Source organism: Marmota monax, unplaced genomic scaffold, assembly GCF_021218885.2.
Source record: "Marmota monax isolate L192 unplaced genomic scaffold, Marmota_monax_Labrador192_F-V1.1 WCK01_AAM20220418_F8-fsc00285, whole genome shotgun sequence".
Classification (NCBI taxonomy): domain Eukaryota; kingdom Metazoa; phylum Chordata; class Mammalia; order Rodentia; family Sciuridae; genus Marmota; species Marmota monax.
In genome coordinates, this window is record NW_026695045.1 from 915,436 (window position 1) to 940,800 (window position 25,365).

The 25,365-nt window shown below is 44.3% G+C and overlaps 1 protein-coding gene and 1 non-coding gene across 3 annotated transcripts in view; both read left to right on the forward strand.

The window, feature by feature from the left end:
- Nucleotides 1–25,365, forward strand: part of Pecam1 (platelet and endothelial cell adhesion molecule 1) — a 73,988-nt gene that overhangs the window by 13,050 nt on the left and 35,573 nt on the right. For both annotated transcript variants that reach the window (XM_046427706.1, XM_046427707.1), the window contains exons 4-6: nucleotides 14,231–14,394; nucleotides 14,484–14,510; nucleotides 24,516–24,809. In XM_046427706.1, coding sequence (XP_046283662.1) covers nucleotides 14,231–14,394; nucleotides 14,484–14,510; nucleotides 24,516–24,809 — 485 coding nt within the window. The remainder of the gene's footprint in view (nucleotides 1–14,230; nucleotides 14,395–14,483; nucleotides 14,511–24,515; nucleotides 24,810–25,365) is intronic.
- On the forward strand, nucleotides 25,218–25,291 carry Trnag-ccc (transfer RNA glycine (anticodon CCC)). Its single transcript has one exon. It is a non-coding gene; the product is annotated as a tRNA-Gly (tRNA).

The window sequence follows — 25,365 nt, forward strand, 5'->3', positions numbered from 1 at the left end:
AAAAATAGTTATCCTTTTGTTATTGAATTGTAAGATTCTTTTTCTATATTCTGGATCCTGGGCCCTTATCAAATATAAGACTTCAAAATATTTTCCCCCATTCTCTCACTTCCCTGATGGTGACCTTTGCGACACAATATTTAAAAAAAAACTTTTAATGAACTCCAGTGTGTCCTTTTTTTATCAAATTGTTGCTTGTAATTTTGAGAACAGACTGCACAAATGCCTGTTTTTGCTTCAGTGCCTGGAACATGGTGAAGCTTTTCTTTTCCTAGGTCAACACCTGGGCCACTCAGGTTAGAAGAGAACAGGTCTTTGGCCCCTGGGGCTGTTGGGTGGCAGATCAGCCTTGAGGGCCAGCTTCTCCATTAGGCCAGGAGGCATATTTGCGCATTTCTAGGCCCATAAAACTTTAAGGGGCCCATGGGAAACACACACACACACACACTTTGTTTTTGTTTGTGTGTGTGTGGTGCTGAGGATCCAACCCATCACTTACATGGGCCAGGCGAGTGCTGTACCACGGAGCCACAGACTCAGCCCTGTTCACTTTATGGAGGAGCCGGCCTACAAAGACCCAAATGCCTGTGGCCATGAGTCACAGTACAGTCCTGTTCCCTGTTCCTGGAGAGCCCTCCAGCAGGGAAGGACAGTGTGAACCCCTCTAGTATGTCCAGCCTGCCTCCTTTCTGCTTAACCTCCCTTTATGAGGGGCCAGACTGGGGCTCTGAATGCTGGACTCAAAGAAAACATTGTGTCCTCCCCCTTGAGGGCACTAAAATGCTAGAGTTACATGAGAAGGTTTTTTTTTTTTTTTTTGGATAGGGTCTCACCACCCTGCCCAGGCTGGTCTCAGGCTCAGAGCTCGGGCGATCCTCCTGCCTCGGTCTCCAGAGTATCTGGGACCACGTACAGGTGTGCCTCACCATCCCGGCCTAGGAGCAGCCCTTCAGATGGGGCAGGCTGGGGCCCAAACCAGACCACCAACTATTATTATTACCCTTGTTTTCATTTTTATCGTCATCATATTCCTATTGTTGTGAAAATAAAAGGAAAAATCATGATGAAAACAATATTGAAAGAGCTTTTCCAATGGAGTCAGGAGGCTGTTAGATGCAGGTTGCTCACCCCCTTCTAACTGCTGCCGAGGAAAGTGAATTGGGTGGCTCCCGGCTCCGAGCATCTAGGACAGATGATGACACCGTCCCACAGTCTGAACACCTGCCTCGGGGGTCAGCAGATTCTAGTTATGGACATGTCCTACTAGGCATAGACGTCCTCCTCTTTGCCTTCTCTTGGGCCCCAGCCCCGTCTTCCAGCACCCGTGCTCTCTCACCGTCCCTGCTGGGGAATCTGCAGTGCTCCGTGCTGCCTGCCCATCGAGGCTCCCACTCCTCTGCCTTCTGTGGGACACTGAAAGCAATGTGACCTTTTACTTTTGTGGTTTCCAATTTAAGGTTAAATGCGCGTCCAGATGCTCGCCCTTGTTGGGACTTTCCTAAGGAACCCAGCAGTGGGCAGGCGGGGGTGTTATTCCTACTTGATAGTCAAGGAGCGTGAGCCCCAAGACACTTCGGCTGTCAAACCACAGAGACTGGAACCTCAGGCTTCTGACTGGCATGCTCATTGGTTGGGGTGTGTCCCAAACCCCGTGGACAGGGGATGGGTCCTGCTCTTCATCTCTCAGAAGTTAATCAGATCCGCGGCCATGGGCTGAGGGAAGCCTGTGTGTCTTATTTCTAATCACCACCATCTTGAAATAGATGGAGGCTTGCCTCACCTGGACCAGCAGTTCATCTGTTACCTGTCAGCCCACCTTCCCTCTCTCGCCTCACCCCACCCCCAGCTGCTCAGAAAAGGAGGGATCAAGCCGGTACGACGTCTTATGCCTGTGATCCCTGCGATTCAGGATTCTGAGGCAGGAGGATGGCAAGTTCGAGACCAGCCTGGGTTTAGTGAGATTCTGCCTCAAAAGCAAATAAAAAGGGGTGGGGAAAACTGGGATAGCATGTGAGAGGCCAGGGTTCAATTCCCAGAACCGTAAACAATAAATAATTTAAAAACTAGAAAACTATATCTAAAAATGTGATACTAAGGGAAAAAAAAACTCACTTAATTAAAAATTGGACAAAAGATTTTAACTTAATGAAAAATTTAAATGATAGTGCAGTTTCATCTAAAAAACAAGAGTGCAGAAAGGTTAACAATGAAAAGTCCCTGGGTGCCCAGTTTCTACCACCCTGACACACATTTAATGTTTACGCTTACTTCTAGGTATGGTGGTGCCTACCTATAATCCCAACAAATTAGGAGGCTGAGGCAGGAGGATTGCAAGTTTGAGGACAGCCTCAGGCACCTAGTAACACACTGTCTCAAAAAAAAAAAAAAGAGTTGGGGATGTGTTTCAGTGGCAAAGCGCCCTTGGGTTCCATCCTCAGTAACTATCCTCCCCCACACAAAAAAGAGTTTACACCTCTGCCTGGAAAATGTCCTGATCTATAGTAAATGCAAGTCAAACAAAAGTTTATACCCTTTTTAAATTAAAAATTTTTTTTTCTCTTTTTAGTTACACATGACAGTAGAATGTATTTTGGTGTATCATATATACATGGAGTATAACTTCCTAGTTTTGTGGCTGTACGTAACGTGGAGTTACACTGGTCATGTATTCCTATATGAATATAAGCAGTTTATACCCTTAAACAGGTAACCCCTGGGCAGACATGCTGTCTCTTTTTGTCTTTTTAACATTTCAGGGCTGGGGATGTGGCTCAAGCGGTAGCGCACTCGCCTGGCATGTGTGCAGCCCGGGTTCGATCCTCAGCACCACATACAAAAAAAAAAAAACAAAAGATGCTGTGTCTGCTGAAAACTTAAAAATAAATATCAAAAAAATTCTCTCTCTCACTCTCTCTTTAAAAAAAAAACAAAACATTTCAGATACTTTTTCCTATCTTGTGGAAACTACTCAAATCCTTTGCCCATTTCTTTATTGTTCTACTGATCTTTTTAATTCCTGAGAGTTCTTTACCCTTTAGGGAGGTCAGTTCTTTGTCTATGATGTGAGTTGCAAATATTTTTTTTTTCTAGTTTTGTATAATTTATCAATTTTTAAATTTTATGGTTTCTGGATTTTAACTTATACTGAAACCAGCCTCCAACAACCCAAGCTAATTAGGAGTTCTTTCATGTTTTCTTCTAAAACTTTTATGGCTTCATTTGTACATTCAGATAATTATCTATTTAGAAATCGTTCTTGTGCATGTTTTGAGTTGCGGCACATAGATTTTATGCTTCTTTATCCACCTGCTTCTTCTTCCTTCCTTCCTTCCTTCCTTCCTTTCTTTGCTGGGGATTGAGTCAGGGGTACTCTACTACTGAACTACATCCCCAGTCCTTTTTATTTTATTTTGAGGCAGGGTCTTGCTAAGTTGCTGAGGCTGGCCTCAGACTTACAATCCTCTGGCCTCAGCCTCCAGAGTGGATGGAATTACAGACATGTGATACAATGCCTGCTTCTACTTTTTTTTTTTTAATATTAACATTTGTTTTCAAATTAAAGCCTTATTTTTCTCATAATATTTTGGAAGTATTATAATCATGCAGGAAACAAGTATTATGTTTTAGAAGCTTACTTGGGAACTTAGAGGACATACTGGAATATGGACATTTATTGCTATGGCTTGACATGTTACTCTGAGATACAGAATTTTTACAATATCGAAAGATCTCCACTTGAAGTCAGTATTTATTACTCATGGTGTTTTCCCATCTTCGTCCCAAATCGACATTCCAATAAGTGGGTGGGGACAGTTTCTAGTAGGCTGCCAAAGAAGATAGCTTTTAGTGGGAAACGGAGACAGAAAACCACAGCAACAAAACATAAACAGTACCATGGAGAAATCCCTTTAGAAATAGGTGGGTTAAGTGAGTCCTGCTCTTCAATAGCTCCTGCCAACACTTCCACTGAGTTTCAAGACGGCGGAATGGAGGAGGCCTGTCTGCTCTGTGGTGTAAAACCAAGAAAGCAGACAGGCAGCTCCTTGGCAGGTGGGGGAAGGAAAAACGGGGGAGGAACTTTACTGGGAATGAATTCTGGACATTCAAAGCAGATCAGGGATTCAGGAGGGTGGATAGAATACAATAAGAACAGATCCCCAGCACCAGCACCAGTGCCGCTGCCATCAGGGGTGCCTGCCAGAGGGTCCCTCCCACGGGCAAGGTGGAGGGGTAAAGGGATTAAAGGAATCCACATACTAGGAGGTCTGAGGTGTGTCTGGGTGCATGTAGATCAGAGATCAAAGACGTTGCATGACTAAATGGAAAGTCATGCCACACGATATCCTTGTGCAGGGAGGAGGGTACATCTCTCCTGGCTGCTGGAGCGCAGAGAAGGAACCGTGTTGCAGCTGGGGTGAGGTGGCCAGCAGCTGGGGAACCGAAAACTGGAAAACCTCAGCTTGGCCCAATATTCAGGCCTGGCAAACCCACACTGCATGACATGGAGTGTGCCTAAGTGACCAGGGGAAAATCAAACATGGAGAGGGGTTTACACCAGGGAATTCAGGTCATGGGAACCCACCCATCCACCCCCCCAGACCTGCTGGGAGAGACAAGTCTGGCCCAGATTTCAAAAGAGTGGAGACAGGTACACCGTCAAAGTGCACACCTGAAATCCCAGCAGCTCTGGAGGCCGAGACAGGAGGATTGTGAGTTCAAAGCCAGCCTTGGCAACAGCAAGGTGCTAAGCAACTCAGTGAGAAGCTGTCTGTAAATAAAAATACAAATTAAGGCTGGGACATGGCTCAGTGCCCCTGAATTCAATCCCCAGTAGCCCCGCAAAAAACTATAGAGTGGGGGTGGGAGAGGCTGAGTTTGGAGACTGTACCTGAGAGACCAAAAAAACACAGGGTCCGTGGGTGACAGAGTAGACTAAGTATTGGCTCCTCTAGTGCCTGAGTGGAACCCAGGGGAGATTGTGGACTGGCAACTCCTGGGCCCTAGAGGGTGCTGATTTAAAATGTCCAGGCCAGTTGCCATTCAAGAAAGAATCTGGAGCCTACATAAGCCTAAACCCCACCCCCAGGAGCTCTGCCTCTGGGATTTCCTCTCATGCTCCTAACCCCACCTAACACTGCTGAGAAGGATCTTTTGAACTCCAACAGAAACAATTCTTTAATTGTTTAAATTAAACATGGAGGATTTTTTTTTTTAATTTAAAAATTTTTTAATTTTTTTTTTTTTTGTCCAATTGTGACTTGAATGCTTCGTGGACACTTATACATACTCCTATTTGTTTCTTTTTTTTTTTTTTCCAGCATTATTTGAAATCAGTTATTTTTCATGGATTATTATTTTGAGGACTAGGATATTTAATTAGTATATTTTGGTTTTGTTTTGTATTCTTTTATTTCAATATTTATTTTTTTAAATTTTTATTTCATATATATTTTCTCTCATCTGTTTCCCTCAACTCTCTTTTCTACTGCTAACAGCCAATCTGGATTGTTCTCTCTTTCACTCTTCCTTTAATTTTTTTACTTCTATTTTCTCTTTCTCTTTTCCATAATCATCACATCCTACATTGTTTCTGTTCTCTCCCTGTCCACCATTTGAAATTATAGACCCTTTTGCAAACCTAATGTGGGCAATAATTGACCACATCATTTATGTTTATTTATTTATTTTTATTTTTTAATATTTATTTTATTTTTAGTTCTCGGCGGACACAACATCTTTGTTTGTATGTGGTGCTGAGGATCGAACCCGGGCCGCACACATGCCAGGCGAGCGCGCTACTGCTTGAGCCACATCCCCAGCCCCCATTTATGTTTATTGTGACAATTAACATTGTAGATGTCACAGCAGGAGCTATTTGGTTTAATGCTGTATACTATTGGATGTTGTTATTATTTGTCTCCCTCTAAACAGTGAGGTACTCAAAGCCTTCAGGGACACTGTAAGTACACAGGGAAATCTACTGCCTCAGATCCATAGTGTTAAATGGGTAGACACATAAACAACATGAAAAAGCAAGGGAACAAATCACCCCCAAACAAAAATACTTTAATTACAAAATTCTTCAATACCATATTGGAAGAAATGTCAGAGGAGACATTTAGAATGTTCATAGTTAAACTGATCTTTGAGATAAAGGATGATGTAAGAAGTTAAATCAGAAAATATAGGAAGTGAGATCACTTCAGTAAAGAGACAGAGACTCTGAAAATCCTTGAAATGAAGGAATCAATAAACTAAATTAAAAATTCAATGAAAAGCATCACCAGCAGACGAGACCACTTGGAAGACAGAGTTTCAGGCAACAAAGACAAAACATCTAATGTTGAAAATAAAGTTGGCCATGGAGAAAAGATGTTAACAGATCATGAACAGAACATCTAAGAAGGGCTGGGATTGTGGCTCAGCAGTAGAGCACTCGCCTAGCACGGAAGCGACCAGGGTTCAATCCTCAGCACCACATAAAAATAAAGGGATTGTGTTATGTCCATCTACACCTAAAAAATAAATATTTTTTTTTAAAAAAGAACATCTAAGAAATATGGGATAACATGAAAAGACCAAATATAAGATTTATCAGGCTAGATGAAGACTCGGAAATATAAACAAAAGGAATGTACAATCAAATGAAATAATATCTGAAAATTTCCCAAACTTTAATAATGAAATGGAAAGTCACATACAGGAGGCTTACAGACCCCCAAATATACAAAATTACAACAGACTCACACCAAGCCACATTATTATGAAAACGCCAAACATGGAATAAGGATAGAATTTTTAAAGGCTGCCAGAGAAAAATGACAGGTCATATTTAGAGGGAAAACAACCTGGATCTCAGCCAATTTCTCAACCCAGACCCTCAAAGTTAGGAGGTCTTGGAATAATATATGCCAAGCTCTGAAAGGAAATGGATGCCAACCAAGAATATGCTATTCAGCAAAATTAAGCTTCAGAACTGATGATAAAATAAGAACCTTCCATGATTAAAAAAAAAAGTTAAAAGAATTCAGAACTAGAAAGACTGCAATACAAAACATACTCAATAAAATATTTCATGAAGAAGAAATGGCAAATAAAATTGAAAACAGGCAAAGGGAGGAACTAAACTAGAAAAGTCAATCAAAGAAGAAACTAATACAAATGAAAAACCATAAATAAATAGAAATGACAGGGAATAAAAATAATTTCTCAATAATAGCATTAAAAATGGCCTAAACTTATCAATCAAAAGACACAGACTGGCAGATTGGATTGAAAAACAAAACCCAACAATATGAGGTTTCCAAGAGACTCACCTCATAGGCAGAGACATCCACAGACTAAAGGTAAAAGGGAAAAATGTATCACTCGCATGGATCATGTTAAACCAGCAGGGGTTTCTATGCTCATATCAGATAAAGGGGGCTTCAGGCCAACGTTAATCAAAAGGGACAAAGAAGGACTTGGTCATACTGCTTAAGGGAAGTGTACATCAACAAGACATAACAATCATAAATATTTATGCCCCAAACAATGGAGCATCTATGTACATCATTCAAACCCTTCTCAATTTCAAGACTCAAATAGATATCAACACAATAACACTGAGTGACTTTAACATGCCTCTCTCATCACTGGCTAGATCCTCCAAACAAAACTAAAGAAGCTATAAAACTAAAAAATACATTTAATAGTTTAGGCTTAACAGACATATATAGAACTTTTCATCCATCAGTGACTGAATATACTCTCTTCTCAGCAGCATATGGATCCTTTTATAAAATAGACTATGTCTTAGGCTACAAAGCAACACTTAGCAAATACAAAAAAATAGAGATAATACCTTGCATTCTATCAGGTCATAATGGACTAAAATTAGAAATCAAAGAAAAATAAAAAATAGAAAGTACTCTAACATCTAGAGCCTAAAAAAGATGCTACTGAATGATCAATGGATAGCAGAATAAATCAGGGATGAAATAAATAATCATAGATAAAGGAGAATAGCAACAAAACATATCAAAATCTCTGGGACACTATGAAGGTGGTTCTAAGAGGAAAGTTCGTTACATTGAGCTCATTTATTAAAAGAAGAGGAAGTCAATGAATAAATAACCTAACATTACAACTGAAAGCCCTAGATAAAGAAAAACAAATCAACACCAAAAGCAGTAGAAGATAGGAATTAAAATCATTGAAATTGAAACAAACAAAAACAAATTCAAAAAATCAATAAAACAAAATTTTGGTCCTTAGGAAAAAAATGAAATTGATAAACTCTTAGCCAAGCCAACTAAGAGAAAGAGGGAAAAAATTCAAATTATGAAAATTTGTGATGATAAAAGAAATATCACCATAGACACTATTGAAATACAGATGATAATCAGAAACTATTTTAAAAATTTTACTCCAATAAGTCAGAAAGTATTGAAGACATTGACAAATTTCTAGAGACTTATGACCTACCCAAATTGAGTCAGGAGGACATAGAAAATTTAAACAGATCAATTTCAAGCAATAAAATTGAAGACACCATCAAAAGCCTACCAACCAAGAAAAACCCAGGACCAGATGGATTCTCAGCTGAGTTTTACCATATCTTCAAAGAATAACTAACACCAATCCTCCTCAAATTATTCCATGAAATAGAAAAGGAGAGAACCCTTCCAAACTCATTCTACAAAGGTAGTGTCAATCTGATATCAAAGCCAGACAAAGACACATCAAGGAAAGAAAACTTCAGACCAATATCCCTGATGAACATAGATGCAAAAATTCTTAATAAGATAATGGCAAATTGCATACATAAATATATTTAAAAGATAGTATACCATGACCAAGTGGGGTTCATCCCAGGGATGCAAGGTTCAACATATGGAAATCAATAAACATAATCCACCGCATCAATAGACTTAAAGATAAGAATTACATGATTATCTCAATAGATGCAGAAAAAGCATTTGACAAAATACAGCATCCATTCATATTCAAAATACTAAAAAAAAGGGATAGTAGGAACATAATTCACCATTGTACAAGTTATATACATTAAACCTGAGTCCTACATCATTCTAAATTGAGAAAAACTAAAAGCATTTCCTCTAAAAACTGGAACAAGACAAAGTGCCCTCTTTTACTACTTCTATTCAACATAGTCCTTGAAACTCCAGCCAGAGCAATTAGGCAAAAGAAATAAATGAAAGGGATATGAATAGGAAAAGAAAAGCTCAAACTATCCCTATTTTCCAAAGACATGATTCTATATTTAGAAGACAAAAAAAAAAGAAAAAGAAAAGAAAAGAAAACTTCACCAGAAAATTTCTAGAACTCATAAATGAATTCAGCAAATAGCAGGATATAAAATTAACATACAGCCAGGCATGATGGTGCAGGCTTGTGATCCCAGCAGCTTGGGAGCCTGAGGCAGGAGGATTGTGAGTTTAAAGTCAGCCTAAGGCACTAAGCAACTCAGTGAGACCCTCTCTCTAAATAAAATACAAAAAAGGGCTGAGATGTGGCTTAGTGGTTGAGTGCCCCTGAGTTCAATCCTTGGTACCGCCCCCCACCCCAAATTAATATCCATAAATCAATTGCATTCCTATACAACAGTGATGAGTCACTGAAAAAGAAATTAGGAAAACTGTCCCATTCACAGTAGCCTCAAAACAACAACCACCAGAACAACAACAACTTGGGAATCAATCAATCTAACAAAAGAAGTGAAAGACCTCTACAATGAAAACTATAGCACACTAAAGAAAGAAACTAAAGAAGACCATAAAAGATGAAAAGATCTCCCATACTCTTGAATAGGCAGAATTAATATTGTCAAAATGGCCATAATACCAAAAGTGCTATTCAGATTTAATGCAATTCCTATTAAATTTCAATGATGTTCTTCATATAAATAGAAAAAGCTGTCATGAAATTCATTTGGAACAATAAGAGGCCCAGAATAGCCAAGCAATCCTTAGCAAGAAAAGCAAAGCAAGAGGCATCACAATACAAGAACTTAAACTATACTACAGAGCTATACTACAGAGTAACCAAACAGCATGGTCTTGGCCAAAACAGACATTAAGACCAATGGAACAGAACAGAAGACACAGAGACAAACCCACATAAACACAGGTATCCATCCTAGAAAAAGGCACCATAAACATACACTGGAGGAAAGATAACCTCTTCACAAATGGTGCTGGGAAAATTAGAAGTCCACATGTAGCAGAATAAAATTAAACCCCTATCTCTCACCTGGCACAAAACTATACTAAAAGTGGACCAAGTACCTAGACATTAGACCAGAGACCCTGCACCTATTAGAAGAAAATGTAGGCCCACCTTTCCATCAGGTCCTCAACCAAACTCCTAAAGCTCAAGAAGTAAAATCAAGAATCAGTAAATGGGGTGGTATCAAACTAAAAAGCTTCTTCATGGCAAAGGAAGCAAGAGTGTGAAGAGAGAGCCTATAGAATGGGAGAAAATCTTTGTCACTTGCAACTCAGAGGATTAATCTCCAGGATACACAAGGAACTCAAAAACCTTGCCCCCCCACCCCTACAAACAACCTAATCAATAAATGGGCAAAGGAACTGAACAGGCACTTCACAGAAGAAGAAATACAAATTGTCAACAAATATATGAAAAAATGTTCAACTTCTCTAGCAATTAGAGGAATGCAAATTGAAACTATACCGAGATATTATCTCACTCCAGTCAGAATGGCAATTATCAAGAATACAAGTAATGATAAATGGGTGAGGGTGTAAGGAAAAAGGCACATTCATACATTGCTGGTGGGACTGCAAATTGGTGCAACCACTCTGGAAAGCAATATGGAGATTACTTTGAAAATCATTTCGGTCTCAGGAAACCTTTCAGTATTTTCTTCGGTTTTTAACATTATATATTCTTTGGGATAGCTTTTAATGGACTGAAATTAATATTCTTTCTTTATTTGACTGTATTGATTTTTAACATATTATCAGTCTCTACCATTACAGTATGTGTCCTGATAGCACTAACTTTGTAATATATTTAACCACTGAATTCTTGTATGTACCAGATTGCCTGGCTTAGACTACATGCTCAAGAATCTTAAAATGAGTAAATTAATTTATAAAAGCAAAAAGAAAAAAAAACCGGAAATGGAACCACCATTTGATCCAGTTATCCCACTCCTTGGTTTATACCCAAAGGACTTACAATCAGCATACTGTAGTGATGATACTGTAGCCACATACTACAGCCACATCTATGTTACAGTGGCTCAATTCATAATAGCTAAGCTATGGAACCAACTTAAGTGTCCTTCAACAGATGAATAGATTAAGAAAATGTGGAATCTGGAGACTATTATGCTAAGTGAAATAAGCTGATCCCCAAAAACCAAGGGCCGAATGCTCTCTCTGAAATGGGGATGTTAACACACATGGGGGTGGAGGGTGGCGAGAAGAATAGAAGTTCAGTGGATTAGACAAAGGGGAATGAAGGGAAGGGAGGGGAGTGGGAATAAGAAAGATAGTAGAATGAATTGAACATGACTTTCTTATGTTCATATGTGAATACACAACCAGTGTAATTCCACATCATGTATAACCACAAGAATGGGAAGTTATACTCCATGTATATATGATATGTCAAAATGCACTCTAATGGGCTAAGGATATAATATAGTTCAGCTGCTTGCCTCGCATGCACAAGGCCCTGGGTTCAATCCCCAGAACCTAATAATAATAATAATAATAATAATAATAATACACTCTACTTCCATGTATATCTAAAAAGAAGAAATTAAAAAAAAAAAAAAACTTCCATTGAAGACAGCACAGTGGTGCACACCTATAATCCCAGTTACTTGGGAGGCTGAGGCAGATGATCACAAATTCAATCCAGCAATTTAGCAAGGCCTGTTACGCTAGATTCATGGGACCCTAGTAGACCTCCAGGAGCCGAATTCGATGCAATCACACAAGTCTTTATTGCAAGCTTGAGCCTGGACTCACAACCGTTCCCAATGCAGCAGTCCCAGGGAGTGAGTCCTGGTCCTTTGTTCAGTAAAGTTTTATAGGTTTTGAGCGGATACTCTATGCATCACAGCATCACACAGCAAATCATTCCATACCGCAGGAAAATCAAACAACAACTCTTAACATTGATTAGCACATTCACTGGCGGGAACAAGTTGGGTAGGGGTGATTGGTTAGTACAAGAGGGGGGATTCATTTGAACTGATTGGTTTAGGCCACGAGGGGTGTACGTGCTAAACTACATGGTTTCCCAACATGTTATCAACCACCATAAACTACTTGGGGGTCATCTGGCATTCCAGGTATTTTCCATGTCTCATGCTGATTGGTGGTTGCTAGGGGGTTGCTATGGGTCCTCACCTAGCCTCACTGAGTCAGGGACACCTGGCGCAGCAGACCTCTCCTGTTATTTACAGACAAACAACTCAGCAGGGTGGGTATGTGCTTAGGAGTGCTCTGTGGGTTTTTCCAAGGACAAGGGTCACGCCCCTTCCTTAGGACAGGCCTTGAGGTAGAAGCTGCTGTTATTTATTTATTTTTTAAAATGGAGTCACATTAGTTTCTCAGGCCCTATCTCAAAATAAAAATTTAAAGAGAGACTGGGAATGCAGCTCAGTGGTAGACCACTTGCCTAGCACGTTTGAGGCCCTGGTTCAATCCCAAGTACCAAAACACTGACCACAAAAAGCAAAACCGTCATTGAACCATCAGAGAGGGGAATCGTTTTCTAGCTGGAAGCCTTCACTGTCTGGTTCCTGCTCTGAGGCAGAGAAGTCCGGCTCCTGTCGTCCCCAGTTAAGACGTGTCTTCCTTGACCACGTGGAAGTCCTAGAGGGCAATGTTCCAGAAAGATCATGGCACCCTCAAGGAGAGAGAATCCAGTTCTGACTACACAGTAACTTCACCTAGACAGTCGTCCATCTGACTAACTTCCTGGATCATCCACTGGGTACCAGGCATCGTCCCTGCCATTGAGGAGCCAGCGGTCCATTTTGGGGAGGAGGGCTATCACCGACAGCTGCAGACAGGGTCAGACACAGGGAAGACGTGGGAGGTGAGAGGGCACCGCAGAGAGGCAGCATGGTCCGGGCCAGTCAGGCTATTTCTGAGGAGTTTGGTGCCCGAAATGAGTTAGGGAGGATGTGTGGCAGTTAGCCACCAGGGAGGGGGAGGGCCCCTAGGCAGGGCGAGGACACTGGCAAAAGAAGAGACCCACAATGCATTGTGGGAATTGTGCATTTTATCAACCAAAACGTAGAGCAAAGAAGGAGTTCAGGCCAGAGAGGTAAGCAAGGGATGGATTAGGAAGGACCATCCACTGACCTTTAGTCTGGGCATGGCATAATCCCAGTGACTAGGGAGGCCAAGGCAGGAGGAGCACAGATTGAAGCCAGCCTAGGCAACTTAGTGAGACCCTGTCTCAAAGTAAAATAAAAAGGGCTAGGAGTGTCACTCAGTGATAGAGGACCCCTGGCTTTAATCCCAGTAGTGAAAAAAAAAATTTTTTTTTTTTTTAAAGATTCTGATTTTTTTCTGGAGGCCAGAAACAGGTGAAATGGAAGAAACTAGTTAAAATCTTGGGAAATTCCCTGTGGCCCAGTACAGTATGTGTGTTTGGGGATGCTGGCTGGAGGGGCCTCTAGGAGTTGTGGGCACCTCATGGGATGCCCGTGTCCTCCACACCAAAGCCCACTGTGAGGGCTTCCTAGTTCCCTAAATTCCAAGCCCAGCTGCCCTGATCCCTGCTCTCTCTGACAAACACTGACTTTTTTTTTTTTTTTTAAAGTTAGCCCAGGAAAGACAAGAGACCTGATTAATGCTGTGTGAAAAGAGCCCCTTTGGGGGAGTCACAGGAAAAGCAGAGACCTTGCTGGGTGTCCACCGAGACAAGGGTAGAGCTGGATCGAGGGAAGAATCCCTTACCCTGCCACCAGAAGGGGGGACCCCAAACCCTGGGGAGACGGGGAGGGTCAAGAACCTGGAGGCAAATATCACTGGTGCCTTTTTTTTCTCCCCCTAAACAAAGCGGCTGCACTCTGTGGTCCCTCAGGAAGGCCAGTCATTTCCTGAGGAGATATCAGGCCAGCCCAGGCCTCATTGTTCTGGGTTTCCAGCAATGGCCGCCATTACCTGACCAGGAGAACAGCCAGTCTCTCTGCAGCGGCCAGAGAAGTTACCAGAGTGGTTTCTGCTCTTCACAGGACCGGCTTTTCATCGGTGGCAAAGGGGGAAGTGTTTTCTGCCCCAGAGGCATGGCCCAGAGGCAGCACTAACTGTGCATTCACCTTCCCGGCTCTCAGGATGCAGCTGGGGTGGACCCGAGGGGGCAAGATGTGGCTGGGAGTCCTGCTGATGCTCCTGCTCTGTGAGTTTCTCTCTCTCTCTCCCCACTTTGCTTAAACTCCATGAGAATTGAAGCTCCTGAAACCAACAGATTTCTTCTGTCTCTTCCAGGTTGGAGTCTTGATGGTACAGAGAACTGTAAGTCACAGATTCATTCGATTTAGCTTTGCTCTCACACTCGCGTCCCCTTGCTTGGCTTGGATAACAGTTGAGACAAACACACCACTGGGGAACTAAAGCTGATTCCATTTGGTCCTTTTTAGAAGTGCTTAGAACAAAGCACTTGCTCTACGTCTAGATCTAATCAGGGTGGTTTAGAAGCAGCCTTTTACTGTGTTTCTAGACTCTGCCGGGGGCTGCTTTTTGTCGGGACTGGGAGGTGATTGAGTAGTGAGCAAATCCATAATTTGCTGGATGTCATTCCACCATAAATTGCTTATTTCCCTATCCTGCCCCCATCCCTGATTATTTTTAGTTTTCAATCTTTTTTTTTTTTCTCAATTGTTTTCACTCACAAATGGTATACAATTGATCTGTCAGGCGCATGAAGACAGAACATAGTTTAGATTGGTATTATAATTCTCTTTCTCCTAAGTGATTCAAAAAAAAGACACCGGGTCTTGTTTTCCATCCGCCCGCTGAGGCTATGATTTTATCTGCCACATTTTGTGCTTCTACCCAGGGAAGCGTATGCCGCCCGTCTTTGCTCTGTCTGGTTTGTTATCCACTTTACGGCTGATTTTGAACTTTCCTCTTGGATGGATGGGTTTTGTTCTGCTTGGCCTTGAAGGAGGGGGATGAGCTGGGTGTGGGGACCCTGAATGGAGAGACTGTCCACAAAACAGAATCCACTAGTCAGAAATCACTTCAGCTGCAAAGAACAGGAGTGGCTGGGGCCTGGCAAGTCACACAGCTGCTTGGAGATGAAGAAGGGGTGGGGGTCCCAGGATGAGGGCGCTGGTGTGGCCACTCGATGTCCATGTTCTTCCTTGGGCATCGGCCCCCATGGTAGCCCACAAAGGCAAGATAACCCTCATCTTCAAATCATCCCCCTTGGGTGATGGTGTCATTGAGCTTCAGAAATGACCGACTTGTCCAGGCAAGAGCCAGTGGACAGACAGTTCTGGGACCCCTCACTCTCTAAACCCAGCTATCTGTCCAGAGCCACAGGCCTGACCCATGTCTCTAAGATCAGTTTTATTTTGCCTCTTGGAGCTTTTCCCCCCACTCTGTGAAATGGGGATGGTGACAGCCTATGACATTGAGTGGCATGAGGTTGGGATGGGGCAGTAGAGATGACCCCTTTTGCACACAGAGATGGATACATGATGATGCTGACCAAGAGGCGCAAGCCTGCCTCGTCGCCGGGCCTCCTGTCTCACCTGCTGTCTTCTGTCCACTCTAGCCACAGAGGCCTGCTCTTGTCCAGACCACACCCCAAGGGCATGCAGACGCCCCAGGGCTTGGGCTCCTGCCTCTCTCTCCATCCATACATCCTGTTTCCAGCACTACCACTCTCTGGTCCCCTTCCCCACCTCCCCCACCTCCATGGAGGTCAACCCCCTCCTCCCTGAGGTCCTAGGGGATGTTTATGCCTTCAGGGAAGACTTTGGAGCAGAGGCTCTCCCACCCTTCCTCGGGTGCCTGGTTTGTTTTGCACTGGAGGGAACAAGGCCCGGTGTCCACAGAGCCCTGGCAGGTCACCACGTGGGTTAGAGCATCGTGGCTGTGACCAGCCTCCACTTCTTGGGCCACCTGAGACCCACAGTATGTGCCAGCGTGTTCTGTGGGTCCCACTCTGCAGCCCTGGTCCTTCCCTCCCCCCATCTCAGCCCTCCTGTGCCCCTCCTGCCCCTCCCCAACCACAGCCCACCTCCCTTTGCCTCAGGAGGTGACCTGCTCATCTTCACTTAGCAAAACCGTCTGGAGGGAACTCCCTGGACTTCCCGCCTGGCCCTGGCTGCAGGCTTATCTGCCTCCCCACCCATCCTCCACCTTCCCTCCTGGCTTCAGGGGACACATCCAACCCTCTGGTCACCAGAGCCAGCCATTCACCTGGGCCCCAGGCTCTTCCCTGCCTGGAGGTCCGTCCACACCCATTCTTGGCCTCCTCCCACCCCTGCTCTGTCCTTGATTCTTGGTCCTTGTGTCTTTGTCCTTGATTCTTCTCACAGTCTACAAACCCAGCTGGGAACTCTTGTCTTGTTTTAAGGAAAAAGAAAACTCAAACACAAACAGCTCTGCCCCTCCATTCATCGTGGGTTCCCCTGCCCTCTCAGTGTCACTTTGAGGCTGGTTTGGAAGCACTGTCTCTGCCTCCTCACCTCCCCGGAGCCTCCACACGCTCAGCCATGTGGCCTGGGGCCCACTCCTCCCCGCCTGCAATCTCCTTGCTAAGGGTCTTCGAGGACCACCAGATGCCAAATGCAATGCACACCTCCAGCCTTTCCCGAACTGGGACTCTCTGCTGGTCGACCATGTCCCAAAGCCTCCTTTTCTGACCTTCTAGATCCTCTGCCCTGGTTTTCCTCCTCCCTCTAACCAGTTCTCCTCCTTCTCCCCAGGTGCGATTTTGATCTTTCCCTGAGTCTGAGCCCGCCCCCTGGCCTCTGCAGGCTCCACATCTTGTCCTTTTGGGAAGCCCAATCCTCCCTTCTTCCATAAGCCCCCCTGATCTTCTTCTAGCCCTGACCTGTTCCCTGAGCCTCAGACTTAACCTGGGGCCAGCAACTGTCGTCTCGTCCTCCTCTCCCGCTCCTCCAGGGCCCTCAGACCCAGCTGTACCTGGGGGACTTGGTCTTCCTTCCTTACCATTTTTCGATGTTCTCTATTTTAATTGGTGTCACCCATATCCTCTTGGGAACCTTATCTTCTACTTTTTCAACTTCCATATCCAATCAAATCTTTTAAAAATTGTGGTAAAATAGGAATAATATAAAATGTATTATTAGTAACATCGATTACTTTCACGGTGTTGGCAACCGTCAGCATTATTTCGTTCTAGAACCCGGTCATCAGCCAGCCTGCAAAACAAATCCTTTGAGTCCCCTTGAGAGTCCCATGTCGGCCCCAGCTCTGGCCTCGTCCGCGTTCACCTGAACCATCGGGCGCTGCGCCAGCCTCTGGTCTTGGCTCACAGTGCTCTTTCCAAAGCTCTGCTCTCAGCTGGCACGCCCCAGCTGAAGACCCCCAGGCCAGAGCCCAGCTTGTCCACGTGGAAGAACAGGCTTTTTAATCTGGCACCGCTGCCCTGGCCCCTCCAGCCCCACACGCTGCTTCCTGGAACTGCAGTGCCCAGAATGCACTGATTCTCACGCCCCGGTGCCCCTGTGCACACACACTGTTCTCCTGGAGCTCCCACGGCCTGCCCATGGCCTGCCAGGCCCACTCCAGGGGCATTTCTTTAGACTGTCCTTGGCCTCTCAGTGTCACCGACAGTGCTGAGCTAGTGGGGTCTCCACCCATCTGCCAGCCCTGGGTGGCACAATTGATTTCTTATTCACCCTGGACGCCTAATTCCTGGCACAGGTGCTTGATCCATTCTCATGGATGGGAACTTGAACTGCACTTGGAGATGCTTAAGATTGAGTTGGGAAGATGGGCCGGCTTGCTCTCTGCTGAGCCCAGAAGATCGTGGGGGAGGCGAGGCTTTGTGGCACTCTGTAATTTTCCTGACAACAGCGGGGGGGCCCCTCTTTCTCCTGCCCCGCTTCTTTCTGAGTCATTTCCAGGTTGAGGGCCAGGTGGCTCCTGAGTCACGCTGCTCTATCTTTCCAGGGAGCATCAGCATCCGCTGACTGGTGGCCTTGAGGTCAAGGGAAGTAGGCACCATTGTTTTGGTGTTTGGGGACTTGGCACTGTGGTTCCTGGGTGCCTTATCTGTGCTTTTGATAACTCTGCAAACTTGGATTCTTTTCCATCAACCTCCCTCTCTCCAGGTTGAAAAGATCTGACCTCTTTAGACTGCTCTGTGATCCCATCCTGCACCACAGCAGTTCTGAACCTTTTGGGGTTCACTGAGAAGAGGACCCCCTCTTCATTCTCATACCATTGGGGATGGGTCATGGACCCCCTAACACACACACTATGTCGGTTTGGCTGTGCTTGGAGAGTTTATTTACAAAGAAGATAGCGTTTCCTGTATTATTGAAATAAGAATTTGAGATTGTTCAAGATTGACTGGGTGGCTTCTTGGTTATCTATTGCTGCTAAACAAATTACTCCATGGGGCTGCTCGCGGCACGGCAGCTGGCCTGGCCCAGAGAGGCTGGACCAGGAGAGAGAAATTGTGACAGAAGCTGCATTGTCTTTGTAGCCTGACCTCAGAAGTGACGTCCCAGCATATCTGGAGCATTATGTTGCTCACATAGACCAGTTCTCCTAGAATGTGATGGGTGACCACCAAGGGGCCACAAGCAGAGGTGAGGGTCATCAGCAAATGATGTTTGTGTTAAATTTAAAATTTTTAATGTTTATTTATTTTTTTCATCCCTGGGGGTTGAACCCCTGTAGCTCTACCACTGAGCTACATTTCCAGCTTTTTCATTTTGAGACAGAGTCTCAGTAATTTGCACAACCTGGCCTCCCACTTACAATCCTCCTGTCTCAGCCTCCCTGGTGGAGACGGGACTCATCTTGATGAATTTAAAAAATACTTTTTCTGCTGGGCGTGGTGGTACATGCCTGTAATCCCAGTGGCTCAGGAGGCTGAGGCAGGAGGATCGTGAGTTCAAAGCCAGCCTCAGCAACTTAGCGAGTCCCTAAGCAACTCAGCGAGACCCTGTCTCTAAATAAAATATAAAAAAGGGCTGGGAATGAGGCTCAGTGGTTAAGCATCTCTGGGTTCAATGTCTGGTACCAAAAAAAAAAAAAAAGAGCTTTTTCTTTTCCACGCTGCCCACCCCCTGCCCCATCTCCCTTGTCTGTTCTGACTGGCCACAGCACTCTGGTTCTCCTACCAGGAGAATGAACGTGGAGTTCATTTATTTAAACAGACAGGCTTCAGAGAGTTACTTAGAAAAGCAAGCTGGCGAGAGTATCCAGTGCTTGTGGATACTGACCCCACTAAGAAAGCCGCTGCTCTGAGCTTCTGCCTGTTAAGTGGTAGGGTTTGTGTTCAGAGGAAATGAATTAGGTCTGGCCAGCAGGAAGACGGGGTGGGGTGGGGGTGGGGTGGGGGTGGGGTGTGCTGAGCCTGGAGGGTCCGGAGCAGAAGAGTTGCCACCCTTCTCCTGGTAGGGGACAGTGCTGAAATATTTGCTATGAATGATGCTCAGAAGGAAGGAAGGGAATATCAACCAGGGCCAGGAATTGAAAGCACAGCCCCTCCAGTGCCCTCAGCCATCTTGGCTCAGATGGTCAAGATGAAAAACACCAGAGGGCCAGGGGGCAGCTCATGGAAAAGCACTTGCCTAGCACAGGTGAGGCCCTGGGTTCCATCCCCAGCACCACAAAGACAGAGAAGAAAGTAGCCGGGAAGGCAGGCATCACATTCTCATTTTTACAGGACAAGCAGTGGCCCAGAGAGGTCAAATAACTCCAAAGACCACCCAGCAAAGGGCTGTGGGCTCGGGGCCAGAACTCAGGCATGCCCAGTGCCGTATCCTAGCCTGGGGCCTGACCGGCCCGGGGTGGGCAGCTCATTCAGAAAAGGAACAGTTAAGTAGCCATGACCCAGGTGAAGTCACCCCACAGTGGCCTGAGCAAAGCTGGGAGTATGGAGAGCCACTATCAGTTATCCCCCAAATTAAAAATAAAAACATAAAAGTGGTTTTTATGTGGAACGATTCTCTAGAAACATGGACAGGAGAGATAGCTGTAAAGCTCCTAAGATGGTTTTTATTTTTTATTTTCTTTGGTACCAGGGATTGAACCCAGAGGTGCTTAACCACTAAGCCACATCCCCAGCCCTTTGTATTTTTAATTTTGAGATAAGGCCCCACTAAGTTGTTTAGGGGCTTGCTAAATTGCTGAGGCTGGCTTTGAACTTGTGATCCTCTTGCCTCAGCCTCCCAGGTCTCTGGGATTTCAGGCATGTACCACCATCCCTGGCAGTTTTTATTTCTGTGACTGATAGAACCCAGCTAACATTTCTCAAACACTTCACAAGTGCCAGGAAATGTGCTTCTAGTACTTAAACTCAGATTCTTACTTAACACTTTTCTTACACCCATTGTGTGAATAAGCAAACTGAGGCTCAGAGAAGTTTAGTAACTTGCCAAAGGTCAAACAACTTGTTAATAGCAGAAGGAGGATTTGGTCCAGGTAGTCTGGCTTGATGCACTTGACTTCTGCTATTTTTCCCCCTGGGAAAATCACTAAATTAGACAACTTGGCTTAAAATGAAGGAGGAGGTGCTGAGAGGTAAGGGAAGGAGATCTACTTGGGTGGGGACTGTATTAGTTGGGGGAAAATAAATATGCTCTAAAGAAAACTTCAGTGTTGAGAGCTTGCCCAGCAAAGAAGTTGCAGAGAAAGGGATTTCTGAAGATTTGCTGTAGGAAATAACTTGAATTTAAATGTTTACCTCATTTCATCTCGTGGACCACTCTAATGCCGTTTTTGGTTAAATCTGTTTTCAGGGGAAAAAAAGGGTTAGTTATAGACTCTTGTACTCATTGAAAAATCTGAAACATGTTATAGACAAATTAAATTTCAAATTGCTTAAAGAAGACTTTACTTTGTTAAAAGAGAGGGAAAGCGGGGTTTGGTGGTATTTCTGGCCAGCTTAGCCAAAAGTGATTTGGAACCACCATGTAACTTAGGTTCAGCAAGATGGGATCGAGGGGGAAATCAGAATGAGAGGAAAGTACAGGTGGCCACACCAAAATGCATCACAAAGATTGCCAGAAGCAGAGGTAATTTTGCCTTTGAACCTTTTAGCAGCCAAAGCAAAAAAAGGAGAACACAATCCATTAGGGAATTCCCGGAATCCACAAGCTGGAAAGGAGCCCCTTGCTCAGCAGCAGCACAGCTTTGCCTGGAGTTGATAGAACCCCTGCGGTAGTGCAGGTGACATTCCGGGGACATTCCAGACTCTCAGGTTCCATTAAACTTTTGCGTGTATGTAATGCTGGAAATTGAACCCAGGTCCTCAAATATGCTAGGCAAGTGCTCTACGCCTGAGCCATGCCCCAGGCCTCCATAATGCAATCTCTTCTTCTCTTGCTATTATTATTATTATTATTATTATTATTATTATTATCATCATCATCATCATCATCATCATCATCATCATTATTATTTTAGTACTAGGGATCAGAGGTGCTTTACCACTGAGCTATGACCCCAGACCTTTTTATTTTTTATTTTGAGACAGGATCTAATTTGCTGAGTCTGGCCTCAGCCATCCTTCTGCCTCAGCCCCCTGAGTTGCTGGGATGGCAGACACTGCACCCAGCTCCCTAAGGCAATTTCTTTTTTTTTTTTTTTTTTTTTAAAGAGAGAGTGAGAGAGATAGAGGTAGAGAGAGAGAGAATTTTTTAATATTTATTTTTTAGTATTTGGCGGACACAACATCTTTGTTTGTATGTGGTGCTGAGGATCGAACCCGGGCCGCACGCATGCCAGGCGAGCGCGCTACCGCTTGAGCCACATCCCAGCCCCCCTAAGGCAATTTCTTAACAGCATCTGTATTAGTCTGCTCAGGCTGCCATAAAAAACATCACAGTCAGCTGGGTGCTATGTGCACCTGTAGTCCCAGCTTTTGGGAGGCTGACATGGGAGGCTCACTTGAGCCCAGGAGTTTGAGATCAGATTAGGCAAACAGCAAGGGTCTATCTTAAAAAATTAAAGACTAGGTGGCTTAAACAATCGAAATTTATTTTCTCTCAGTTCTGGAGGCTAGAAGTCCAAGATCAACATATTGACAGGTTTGGTCTTCTGAGGCCTCTCCTTGACCTGGGGATGGCCACCTTCTCCCTCTGTCTTCACATGGTCGTGTGTGTGTGTGTGTGTGTGTGTGTGTGTGTGTGTAATGCATGTGCATATGCCTCAGATCTCTCTGTGTCCAGATATCCTCCTACAAGGACATAGATTTGATTGTATTAGGGCCCCACCTCAGCACTCTCATTTTAATATAATCTTTTCTTTATAGGTCTGATATCCATATGGTCATATTCTGTACTAATGGTAATTAGGGCTTCAACATATGAATTTGAAGAGTCAATATTTTACAGTCCTCATTAAACCCAGATCCGTGTTTTTGGAACAGAAAACCACAGGGAAGAGATAGCTGAGCGAGGTACTTTGAGATATAGAGAGGAATCTATCCAGAACCCCAGATGGGTTGCAGAAGGACCAAGAGGATCCTCAAAAAACAGACCTGCCCTCATCTGCTCTGAAGCGTGGACAAACATCCTGACCAATGAGCATAGACCAGAACCTTCTAGCCTGGAAAATGAGCAGACCAGAGGCTTATTATGAACCATAACCAGAGTATGTGGTTTTTAAGCAATCCATCTTCCCATCAGCCCCTCACTGTAAATTAGTCTTCTGATGTGACCTCTAGTTAGCTGAATTCTATCGATAGTCTCTGGTGGCTGGATAGAGAGCAATTCAGCACCGGAGAACCTCAGCCAGAAATGACACGTTTGGCAAGTGGATCTGCAGAGCCTGGTTTCTGGCAGGTAGTGGTTAGATGGTTGAGTGCAGCTTGTGCTCTGGGTGCCTGACCTGTGCTCTTTGCTTCTGAGTGGCTGACATGGGGGTATAAGTGGTTGCTTCACAAGTGGTTTTCAATCTTCAAGATCTGGTGACACCTTTAAGCGACTGCATAGGAAACACCAGCTGGCTGAAGCATGGGGGTCTTATTACTTTAACCTAAAGAGATCTGTTTTGGGAAATAACAAACTTTTTTTTTTGAAAACACCTGGTTTTTCTCCATATACTTTTTTTTTTCTTTTTTGTTTGTTGGTGCTGGTTTTTGCAGATGCTAAACACATATGAACTGTACCCCCAGCTTCAATACACTTTAAATGTTTCTAAATTGTTAAGAACTTCATTTTTAACTTGTAATAAAAGTTCACCACTTGACTCTTTCCAGAGTCAACAAATTGCAAGCACTTGTTCATGAAGTTCTTAAATTTTAAAATGTTTTAAAAAGAAAGAAAATGGCCAGGCATTTTCTAGTGGTATATCCCTGTCATCCCAGGGATAGACTCAGGAGACTGAAGCAGAAGGATTGCAAGTTCAAGGCCAGCCTGGAAATTTAACAAAGTCCCCTCTCGAGATAAAAAAAATAATAATAATAAAAAGTGCTTGGGATGTATGTAGTTTAGTGGTTAAGTTTTCCTAGATTCAATCCCTAGTACCTGCCGCCCCCCCCCCCCAAAAAAAGCAAACAAATAAATAAATAAGAAATGATGCCTGGGACTGCATTAATTGGATTAGGCCTGGGTGGGGGAGGAGAGTTCCTGAGTGTGATTGTGGCTTCAGATTAGAGGTAGCAGCCAATTATTTATTTATTTAATTTTATTATTTTGGGTACAGGGGAATGAACTCGGGAGCTCTCGGCCACTGAGCCACATCCCCAGCTCTATTTTGTATTTTATTTAGAGACAGGGTCTCACTGAGTTGCCTAGCACCTCACTTTTGCTAAGGCTGGCTTTGAACTTGGAATCCTCCTGCCTCAGCCTCCTAAGACACTGGATTATGGGTGTGCGCCATAATGCCCGGCAGCTGCCATTTATTAAGCACATGTATGTGCCAGGCACTGAGCTGGGTGCTCTCCGGTAAATCTGTTATAACAACCTCATGGGGTATTATTATTTTAGAGATAAGGAACTGAGCTCAGAGAGGTTAGCTGCCCAAGGTCATACAGTAAATGTCGAGCCAGGGCTTGGACATCTGTTCCTCCTGGGACCACCAAGTGGCAGTTTACAAGCTGCATGCATCTTTGCTCTCTGTCACTCTCTGCCACCTTCTCTTGGTAGGAATAGGAGCAACTTAGTATCAACAGCATCCTATTTGGCCCACTACCCAAAGTCATTATTGCTTGGTCCCATAGGCATTTGGGATCCCAGGACACTATACCGCATGGGATGTGATGATGCCACATCTGATGGGGTGAAGGTCCCCAGGACAGGGTGGTTCTGAGCTAACAGGCTTCTCTGCCCCCCACACCCCGCCTGTATTTGCATTTAGCTTTCACCATCAACACCATCCAAATGGAGAGCCTGCCCGACTGGACCGTGAAAAACGGGCAGAATCTGACCCTGAAGTGCGTTGTGGACATCAGCAGCACCTTGAAGGTCAAGCCCCAGCACCTGATGCTGTTCTACAAGGACGACGTGTTGCTTCATAACGTCTCCTCTGTGGAGAACACGGAGAGCTTCTTCATCCCCACAGCCCGGGTCTACGACTCGGGGACGTACAAATGCACTGTGGTCCTGAACAAAAAGGAGAAAACCACGCAGGAGTACCAGGTCTCGGTGAAAGGTGAGTCCGAGAGTTTGAAGGTAGGCAGTAAATGAGTGTCACCCACGCAGCGGCCTGAAGAGCAATTGTGAATGGATAGTACCACTGGCTGACCTGTCCGTCCGCCACCTTTTCTCTCATCTGCCGGCATTTTCTTAACCTGAAAATGTAGGCATGAGGCCTGGCTCTGCTTTCTTTTATTTTCTTTTTTTGTGACCATTCTAACATTGAGTCGCACCCCCCATCCTTATTTATTTTCTTATTTTGAGAATCCCTCTCCCAGAAATTCCTTTCCTTCATCTCGTCTCAAAAAACATGACTTTTCCATACAAAATTGACCATCCCCCTCCCAGGGGCCCAGTCCTGATATCTCTTATGATCTCTCCATAGTTAGGGGATTTGTTGATAGAAAGACCATAGGTTTGGGCTGGGGGTATAGCTCAGTTGGTAGAGTGCTTGCCTCCCATGCACAAGGCCCTGGGTTCAATCCCCAGCACCACACACACACACACACACACACACACACACATAAAAAGGCCACAGGTTTGTGTTAAGACACTGGATTCTACAGTCTTTC